At 40.8% G+C, this 10,775-nt stretch overlaps 1 protein-coding gene across 1 annotated transcript in view; it reads right to left on the bottom strand.

The window, feature by feature from the left end:
- Positions 1-430: 430 nt before the first annotated feature.
- LOC108414760 (proton channel OTOP3-like) overlaps positions 431-10,775 on the bottom strand; it is a 10,801-nt gene continuing 456 nt past the window's right edge. Inside the window, exons 1-7 of the mRNA XM_017687663.2 lie at positions 10,688-10,775; positions 9,587-9,723; positions 7,249-7,307; positions 6,292-6,419; positions 4,112-4,851; positions 1,565-1,741; positions 431-653 (exon numbers count right to left, since the gene is read on the bottom strand). The exon at positions 10,688-10,775 is cut by the window's right edge and continues 456 nt beyond it. Coding sequence (XP_017543152.2) covers positions 483-653; positions 1,565-1,741; positions 4,112-4,851; positions 6,292-6,419; positions 7,249-7,307; positions 9,587-9,723; positions 10,688-10,775 — 1,500 coding nt within the window. The 3' untranslated portion in view covers positions 431-482. The remainder of the gene's footprint in view (positions 654-1,564; positions 1,742-4,111; positions 4,852-6,291; positions 6,420-7,248; positions 7,308-9,586; positions 9,724-10,687) is intronic.

The following is a 10,775-nucleotide window of genomic DNA, read 5'->3' on the forward strand; positions in this document are numbered from 1 at the left end:
TAAATAATAAATAATTAATGACACATATTGTTTGCATAGGAATCCTTGTACTGACATGACAGGTAATTCCGTTTGTCTATATGTAACCTGTAAATGTGACCCATATTCTGCAGACTTGGATCTTAACTATACTATTAGTCGTCAATTGATTAGTGAGTAGAAATACACTTGACGAGTGAGCGATCCATCTTCATCCAACTCATAAAATCCGTCCAAGATTTATTTGATACACTCAGCCCAGGTGATGACAGCTTTCAGAGGCATCTTGAGTGTTGGAATGTGTTTGATCCAAACTCTTCAGGGTGGCAGATCTCCAGGACCAGGACTGAGCACTAATGCTTTAAACCCTTTCAAAATGATATAACTTCTATAACAGAGTCACAGCAGTTGCTGAAAAATAAGCCCTAATTTAACAAAAGCACACTCAGGGTTAAACAGTACTATGTTTTTATTGTATATAGGGTTGAAACAGTCGGGTGTTTTCATGCTAAGATGAGCAGCTCCATCAGAGCTCCTACTGAGTGCATCCTGTAGAAGACAATGAGCGGCTGGCCCAGATTCACCAACACGAACCACACGGAGAAACCATAAAACTGCTTCCCCACTCCACTCTCAAACTGCGGGTGGGCACCGAACGCTGGAATCACCCATAACTGTGCACACACACACATACACACACACACACACACACACAGCTCCCATCAGACCTGATAGGCAGTCAGTGTTGCTGTATATACATATCACTGTCCAATGAAAAACATGCTTCTCCATTTCTTGTGATTTTTGAGCTCAGCTGTCCTTCTGTGTGAACATTTCATGATAAGTGGACCAACAGAAGTGCTCCAAAACTGCTTAGAATAAAAACTCTTTCCATTAACTCACATTAAACATTTTTGCCCTCTCTTGTAAAGTTACTACTTTGGAGATGCTCGTTTTTCTCTGGACAGTGACGATATACAGAAAACCCACTTGGAATCCCTAAAAAACAATATTGCCCACAGATATAGAATGTTGTCTACTGAAACGTCTTCATAAACAAGAGATTCTCGTTTTAACAAAGCAAACAAAAATCTTGAAAGACTAAGTCTTGTAATGCATGAGTCTGCTGTACTAATCAAGCTGTAATTTACCATGTGGAGTCTTAAAACTTGAGCATACAGAAATAAATATCTATTATTGCCTTTTTTCATTTTTCACAAGAAGAACTTTCTAGAAGGAAATACTTACAAACATATTTCTGAAGTAAATACAGGGTCAATCAGAAACAATGTTGGATTTGGCTTTGGAGGCAGAGTGTTTATCTCAGCAGGTGACATTTGTTTTTTGTTTATGATAAAATAAAAAAGAAAACATTCCAGTAAACGATCAAGCAATACAAGATCTGAGTTCTCTTCTTTAGAGCTATGATGCCTAGAACAAAATGTCCAGTATATGGATGTCTGGTATATATATACATATATATATAAAATCAGTGAGAGTTATTAGAATTCCTAAATTCAAAACATCTCCACTCTCCCCCTTTCTCTCAGTAACACTACCTCTCCACTCTTTATCATATTCTTACCATTATGTTGGACAAGATGAGGAAGGCACAGATCTCCTGAATCACTCTCTTGCTCCAGAGGTGAGTGTCATGTCCTGGTGTGCCAGTAGGGGGCGCTGGAGCATCACTGCTTCCCTGTAAGAATGCTTTTCTCTCAGCCTCCTCCACGACTCCACCACCCTCCGCTCTCCTCTCCATCTGCTTAACAACAGGACATAAACCAGATCACTACATTCCTGTCATTGATGCAGGACTATCAGCACAATACGGAAGAATACACTAGTAAAACAGAGGGTTCTTCATGGGTTCTTTAGTAAAAGAAATCGTTTTATTTACACCTATGAACACTCAAAGAACCTTTTGCATGAAAGAACCTTGCCTCATGAAAGCGTTCTTCTGGTTGATGGAGAATGCTCTGTAGATTGTTCTATCTAACAGGCTTGTAACAATAGAAGAACTCTTTTGGGTGTTATATAGAACCCTTTACAAAAAGGTTCTATATCGAACCATGTGTAGCACACACTCACCACAATAAAGTTATGAACCTGTCACTAGGTCAGTGCCCCTCTTGTCACTGGGGTGGGACCCTCAAGGGTACATCTCAATACCTTTAGTCAGGGAACATAACGGAACCATAAATCACTGAAATGATATGTTCTAAGCTGTACTGACTCCACACACCCCGCCTCGCCTCCAGGCTTTTATTCTACTGCTCTGTTTTAAAACATTAGGTACTTTGATGCACTTTTCACCTGGAAAAACTGACCTTGAAGCCACTGCTGTACCTTTGAGGGAACATTCAGTTTGTTTGTATATTGAAAAATTGAACCTTTATTTCTAGCAGTGGGTTTATGCACATTTACCATCAATCTCAAGAACCCTTTCATGATGTAAAGAACCCTTTATTCATGCAAAAGGTTCTTTGAGTGCTCACGGTTCTATTTAAAGCCATGCTTTTTGATAAAGAGCCCTTGAATAACCATCCTTTTCGATGGTTAAAAACCACTCTAACTCCTTTAGATCTCATTATGAAGCTATCAAATGCATTCATCATCATTGTTCACCTGTTACACCATTAGATCCTTTACTTAAGCAATAGAACATGAGGGGGAGTGTGTTATCTCGAAATAACAGCCGTGATATTATAGTGACTCACTCCTCGAGTGTCTCTACTGCTTTAATACAACAGTTAAATAAATACAGTAAGAAATGAATAAACTGGCCGTGAACGCGGCGTTTAATATGTTTTAATGTTCAGTTCCTTCCTCCTAATTATAGCTCCTTAACAAGCAGCTTGTTGCTACATCACAGTAACGAGCTCCGCCCACTCGCTGCACAGTCTGCTGTAAGCCCTGCCTTCTGAAGTGCAGACTGAGCCATAAAACTGACCCAATATCAGGTTCAGCTCAGTTTGGTCAGTTTCTCCAGATCAGTATTAATGTTGTTTTGTTCCAGCCGGTCTGTAAAGCTTCTTACAGCCCGTTTAGTTTGGCGAATGGTGTTGGGTTCATTTCTGGCTGATTCCAGGTTGTTCAGCTGTTCTTCTGTCACAGCTGCCGACTGAAAAGCTGCTCAGTGGAGACGACAGTTTGGGAATTTAGTGTCGTCTCGTCTTCAGAGTCGGACCAAATCGGCTGTCGGTCAGATGTGATCTTAACAGTGTCCGTTTTCTGTTTGTGGCAAAGTGAGAAGTACAAACGTTCAAATGGCTCGAGCGCCTCCTACAGCTGTCAAAGTCGTTGCTTAGCAACGGCATCTCAGCGGAGTGATAGTGTTTGTGAAAAAAACGTGATGCTATGGTGAGATAACAACAGAGCAATAGAACGATAGAACAATAGAGCGACTCTGAACCAATCAGCTCGCATGGCCGGAACTCACTGTTGTATAAACTGTGATATCGACCCACAAAAAAGCAAAAACAAAACCATCATGAAACAACAGAAACACAAAGGTTTCCATGTTTTTTGCTTTTTAATGGGTTAATATCACAATTTACTGTATATGTTTTGGTATATACTGTAAAAGCCTATATAAAGTTCTATAGGAGAGCCGTGTTACACAAAGGTTACTGTTGGTTTTATAGGCTTGTGGTTGTTAGTTGCGAGTCTGATGTTCGTGGGCTCCATTTAAATATTTCTACATTAAAAATCTATCAAATGAAGGCATACAGCTCAGTTGAAAGGTACACTCTTAAAAAGGTGGTTCTTCAAGAGTTCTTTAGTAAAGGGACAATTTTAGTTACCATTTGTTCTATTTAGAACCATTTCATGCCTAATTGGTTCTTTCCATGGTGAAATCATTGTTCAGGTTGATGCAGAATGGGTTGTGTATGGTTCTGTATAGAGTCTTCCATATGGGGTTCTATGTAGAATCATCAAAAATGGTTATTTTATTGTTACAAGCTTGATAACCATAAACAACGCATTGTCCATCAATCCGAAGGACTGAAGAACCCTTTTTTGAGAGTGTATAAATTCAGTGCTAGCAGTAAATTACTTATATAACTATATAGAGACACCCTGCGTGAGATTGACTTCAAATAAAGTGTAACTAAAAAGTGAAACTGACCTCAAAGCCAATGCTTCCTTCTGATGTTTCCTTCTCTTCTCTCTTTTGACCAGAGTGTGTGTGCAAGCTTGATTGTTTGTGGTCTTGCAGTCCCTGGATGATAAACACGTTCTGCAGCACCAGCTCCAGCAGGCTGAACAGTGAATACGACAGGTCTAGACTCCCCAGAAGGCCTCTGGGTCCCGGAGCCAGAGCGGCCACTAGGGAGAAATAAGAGAGGAACAGCTGGCCCAGGCCGGACCCCACCAGCAGGAGCACATCCAGACTGCGAGTTGGGTTTTTAGCTGACCCTTCCTCCTCTTTCCCCTTGCCCCGCTCCCTTCCCTGTAGTCTCTCTTTGCGCCGGTACACCACCGTTCCTGCCAGTGAGCAAAGAGCCATGAGTGGCATCACGCCCAGGTGGAACCCATAGAACAGCATGAAGGCCTTGATGCGCATCCCTCGCTGCCCCACCCACACCTGGTACAGTATGAAAATGACCACCCCAGAGATCAGCACCAGCAAACCCAGCACAGGACCAAGCAGGACGCCTCCATAGCGCACAATACGCAGGGTGATTTTTTGGGAGTGAGTGGCAGTCGTGTGACGTCCCACGTTCTTCCACATGACGTAGAGCATGCAGCCTGCCAGCAGGCTGAACTCCATGTTAAACGGGTACAGGACCTCGTAGCCTTTCCGCAGAGCGGGGCACACAGGCTGTCTGCCACAGTGGCAGTCTGTGGCGTTGCCGTCGTCCAGATCTAAAAAAACCAAACAAATTATACTCATTAGAAATCCCTACCTATATGGATGTAAATTTACAGTAGAAACAAATTTACAGTGACAAATTTACATTGCAGTAATCAACTGTATTCCTGATACATCCTGGGAAAAAGAGGTCAAACAACTTTTCAAAGAAATAGAATTTTTAATAGGTAGCTGTTATTTGCACAAGGGGGAAGTAACCGGTACTTTGGGCAGTCTTAAGCAGCCTGTCTCTGAATATTGTGGGGTCTGATTTTTCTTGGTATTTTATGGGTTTTCCATTAATTTGCTTTTACCTACAGTTTTACCTACATTTGAACAAATTTGATACATTCGGGTTCTTCCATCTCAGTGGTGTTTGTGGTTAAGTAGTTAATTTAAGAACATCATAATCAATATACACCAATCTGGCATGACATCTTTGTTTCTACGCTCACTGTCCACTTTATCAGCTCCACTTACTGTATAGCTGCACTCTGTAGTTCTACAGTTACAGACTGTAGTCCATCTGTTTGTCTGATACTCTGTTACCCTGTTCTTCAGTGGTCAGGACCCCCATGGACCCTCACAGAGCAGGTGGTGGTGGATCATTCTCAGCACTGCAGTAATGTGTGTTGCGCTGGTACGAGTGGATCAGACACAGCAGTGCTGCTGGAGTGTCCACTCACCGTCCACTCCACTAGACACTCCTACCTTGTCGGTCCACCTTGTAGATGTAAAGTCAGAGACGACAGCTCATCTGCTGCTGCACAGTTTGTGTTGGTCATCCTTCATCAGTGGTCACAGGACGCTGCCCACAGGACGCTGTTGGCCTGATATTTTTGGTTGGTGGACTATTCTCAGTCCAGCAGCGACACTGAGGTGTTTAAAACTCCAGCAGCCCTGCTGTCTGATCCACTCAGAGCAGCACAACACACACTAACACACCACCACCATGTCAGTTACTGCAGTGCTGAGAATGAGCCACCACCCAAATAGTACCTGATTGAATTGAACACTAAAATATTTATTAAATTCTGTTTATTCTACAACTACTACTCACACTACAAAATATAAAATAAAATATAATAATAAAAATAGCAATAAAGGTATTTTTTTATTTGTTTGTTACTAGTAGTTGTTGTTTTTTTTTTTTGGTGACAGAAGAATTGCTAAGAAACATTAAATGGTCAGATCTGCATAAAAAAAATTAAATACTTTTTTCCCTGAACTATCAACCAGCTCCCCTTGGAGAAGACCACCTATTTAGTGGACCCCAGGTAACTTGAGACTGCCATCCCTGGACTAGAGGAGGGCTAATTCAAACTATCCATCAACAGATTGATTACACTCTCTAACTGTAGAGACAGCAAGGTGGAGCTACGAGAGGGGGGTTTCACAATAATTCACAAAAAGTGAGATATTAATCAAAAGCCTTTGCGGAGGGGTCAATGTACCTAACTCTGCTCTGAAGATGCGTCGCTTGAACTCTTTCTCGATCTCGATCTCCATGTGAATGGAATCTTCTGTTACTGCTCTCAACCATAACAAGATATCTGTGCACAAAATCAGCATCAGCCCTGACCTGAAACACACACACACACACACATACACACACCATTCATTGGCATAGTATAGAATTCAGAACCATTAACCAACTGTGTTTTTCACACAGAGCAATCAGGCCTCCACATTCAACCCACCCATGCAGTGAAACACCACACTGACACTAGTAAACACACACACACACTAGGGACTGGTGGGCAGCCCTATCCACAGCTCCCGGGGAGCATTTGGGGGTCAGGTGCCTTGCTCGAGGGCCCTTCAGTCTCATACTGTAAGCTCAGGGGCTTGAACCGGCAGCCTTCCGGCCACAAGGCTGGTTCCCCAACCTGCCCACAACTGCCCCAGATGCATGAATGAAAGATTTTCTGCATACGCTTCAAAGTCCAGGCCATCTCATCAGGATCTTACCAACGCCTCAGGACGGTTTCACAGACATGGCTTAAGCCTAGTCCCATTGCAGTGGCAGCGGTGAACATCACTGGCCATTCTTTTAGTCTAGGTTTAGGCTTAATCTGGGTGTGGTGGCCCTTGAGTGCACCAGCAAGGATTATGATTTAGCTTGGATTAAATTGATGGTCATCTATTAATTCATCTGCACCAAACTTTAAACTTAATGAACAGTTAATCAGTTGAGTTGGCATTTTGATTCTGTTTTAAACTAAACCTTAAGTTGCCTTAGGTTGAACTGTTAAGCCATGTTTAATGACTTAAGATGAATTGAACTGTAATACAAGCTAGATCAACAAATCTTTCATTAACTCTAAGCTCTGGTTAATTTAATATTTGCTGGTGCGACTTGTCCATCAGTTGGTTTCTAAAATCACAGTGAAGTGAGCGGGCGGAGGCACCTGGTGAGGATCCTGAGGTTGTGGATGCAGTCTTTGGAGTGAGCCCACAGCAGATACGTCTGTGGGAAGAGAAGATCAAGATCAATGTTTTGTTTCTTTTTCTTTTTCTATCCCCGCTGTTTGGTTTGTGAACTGCACTGTTTAATATTTAATATGTTTTTAATATGAGTTTATCTGCTTTGCGGACCATTCTGCTAAATTAGTTCAAACTGTGGTTTCACAGTAAAAAAACAACAACAAAAAACTATTAAGAAACTATTCAACACACATCTTCTTAGTCGCTTCTCCTTCAGGGTCACAGATGGTGCTGGAGCCTAGCCCAGCTGTCATCGGGCAAAAGGCAGGATACACCCTGGATGGGTTGCCGGTCCATCGCATGGCAGACAGACCCATCCACTCACACCTAGGGGCAATTTACCATGTCTAATCAGCCTGACTGCATGTCTTTGGAGTGGGAGGAAACCCCCGCAGACACAGGGAGGACACGCAAACTGCATGGAGGAAGGACCCTGGTCACCCGGCTGGGGAATCGAACCCAGGCCCTACTTGCAACAGCGCTACCTACCGCACCACCCAACGATTATATATACAAAGATTATCTGATGATCCATTTAAACACATTAATAGAGCTAGTAATATGTATGCATCGTGTAATACAGGGTACTTTCTGTTGGGCAGTGTCCCAAACTCGAACCCCTATTGTTTGTTTGTTTTAATGTTATTTTTCAAAGACATTTTCAAATTTTCAAAGACAAATAAAAAGATTTTGATTTAGCACAAGTTTCTTTAAAAGTGGGTGGGGCCTACCTTTAGCCACACCCCTGCATTATAGAACAGAAAGTGAGACTGCATCGCTGTCCCTCATGGCCACACGGTGAGCCGTTAGATCCCATTCTTTTAACGTAAATGTGTCCCAACAGCTGAAAATCAGTGTGGAACATTAAGAATTGTCACTATGATTTCAGAGATTAAAAAACCTTTTTGTGTGCGTTTTAATAAAAATCGTATCATTTTAGGCGTGTACAGCCATTCAAAGCTATGTTTGCTGGTCATGCACTGGCTTTGAGTTCTACATGCTGGTAGTGTTATAATTGATGTGGTAGTGACAAAATGGGATGTTTAATCCTTGATTTGCAATTTATAATTTCGACCATTGTTACACAGGTAGGTAAAGGTGGTGTTGGGAGTCTTGCCCAAGGACTCTTATTGGTATAGTGTAGGGTGCTTACCCAGGCAGGGATTGAACCCCAGTCTACAGTGTAGAAGGCAGAGGTGTTACCCACTACATCTTTGAACCAATAGGTACAATAGGTAAAGTGATCCATACAGATAAGCCCAATGAAGTGTCTTCTGTAATAGGGCTAATCTAATCTAATCTGTGACAGTGAAGTGAGACAGTATGAGGTGCAGCTGAGATTTATGCTCCATTTCTAGGTCATTCACTTTACAGAATCGGGGTAATAATTCATTGTAAGACGAAGCTATAATTTGTTACTGTTTCATTATCTAATTAAATAGATCTGTTTATAAATGTAAAATATATATAGATAAATATATCTATATCTATATAAATATATAGATCTGTTTACATTGTGAAATCATCCAGCCAGATAGTTATTTACCTACTTTATGAATTTAAACAATAGAGTAGTGCATCCGCAAGGTCATAACTTATGATTACTGTGAGAATTCAATCAGCCGCTGTCTCATTTTAGCATGAACTAGTTACAGTTCAACTTTAGATTAGGTTAGATTATGTCTAGAATATGTTTAGATGATGCAATGCTCAGACTATCATTAAATTATAATTGTATGATACTATGATTAGATTATAATTATGTGCTGCTATGGTTAGATTATGAGTAGTGATGCTATGGTTAGATTATGGTTAGATTATGATTAGGGATGCTATGGTTAGATTATGATTAGTGATGCTATGGTTAGATTATGGTTAGATTATGATTAGTGATGCTATGGTTAGATTATGGTTAGATTATGATTAGTGATGCTATGGTTAGATTATGGTTAGATTATGATTAGTGATGCTATGGTTAGATTATGATTAGTGATGCTATGGTTAGATTATTGTTAGATTATGATTAGTGATGCTATGGTTAGATTATGAGTAGTGATGCTATGGTTAGATTATGGTTAGATTATGATTAGTGATGCTATGGTTAGATTATGGTTAGATTATGAGTAGTGATGCTATGGTTATATTATGAGTAGTGATGCTATGGTTAGATTATGGTTAGATTATGAGTAGTGATGCTATGGTTAGATTATGGTTAGATTATGATTAGTGATGATTGGTTAGATTATTGTTGAAACTGCTTACCTGCAGGCCGAGGAAGGGAGTTTGAAAGAACGGTAAAAGAACTTTAGCAGAAGGCAGACAGTCCTTCATTAGGATGCTGTGAACCATCATAAACACACAGAGCAGTAAACTGAATCCTGCAAACAGCATTAACACCACTGTCTCACACACACACACACATACACACACACACACACACACACACGCCTGAATCAGAGTAGAAAGCGGGGGATTTGTTGTCACTGTCCAAACAAAAATGTATCACTGGTTTTTATTTATTTATTTATTTTTGTCTACATCATTTCAGCACAGCCTACATAGTGTGAAAAGTTCACAATGAATGGACCAATAGAAACGCTACAAAATTACTTGGAAATCTCTTTACCTTGACTTTCCTTAAAAGCTAAGAATGTTTTTGTTCTTTCCTGCAAAATTAGCATTTAGTTTTTTTGTCTGTTGTCTTTTTTGTTTGTTTGGACAGCGTCTATGTGAGAATAGATTGCAGGGGTAAAATATTGTGGCTGATAGAACAAAACCCTTCATGTCCAAAGTGGCACATTTATAGAAGAAGGCAAAATCATACTTTACTTTTATCTTAGGTGCATTTACCCAAATAATTTTGGACCATGTCTAGGATGTCCATTCGTAATTAAGTTCATGTACAGTGCAATGTAAAGGGCAACTCCATTAGATTTTTGGGCACACCCAGCTTTCCCTGACCTGTTGTTTGAGCAAATGGCAAATGTGTATTTGTTTGCACTGAATTACTATTTTGCATGTATTTTACATATGTAAATTTTTTATTGTTTTATTTAAACCATCTTTGGGCTGAAAGAGCCGAAATTGTCAATCCCTTTGTTTAAACCCTAAAACCCTTTTCACCAATAAAGATGTGCTAGTCAGTTGCTTTATGATGATCATGATCTTCCATCAAGCTCTTTCTAGCACATTTTAAATCAAGGTGTCCTCAAATATCTGACTGGCTTTAAGTACAAGATTCATGTGGCTGATGAACATGAATCTACTGCAACTTAGCAGATCCAGATAAGAAAATGACCTTTAATTAAAATGAAAGGCCAGGCGTCGTATGCCAGGCTACCTGCTATATAGGCTGATTCTTACCTGTGACAGTGGGGCCCCCTGCGTGGTGGTCAGTGTGAGGGGGTAATCCAGGGCGTCTGCGTGCCCACAGCAGGTACCACAGCATCCA

The sequence above is a fragment of the Pygocentrus nattereri genome, chromosome 13 (assembly GCF_015220715.1).
Source record: "Pygocentrus nattereri isolate fPygNat1 chromosome 13, fPygNat1.pri, whole genome shotgun sequence".
In the NCBI taxonomy this organism is placed as follows: Eukaryota; Metazoa; Chordata; class Actinopteri; order Characiformes; family Serrasalmidae; genus Pygocentrus; species Pygocentrus nattereri.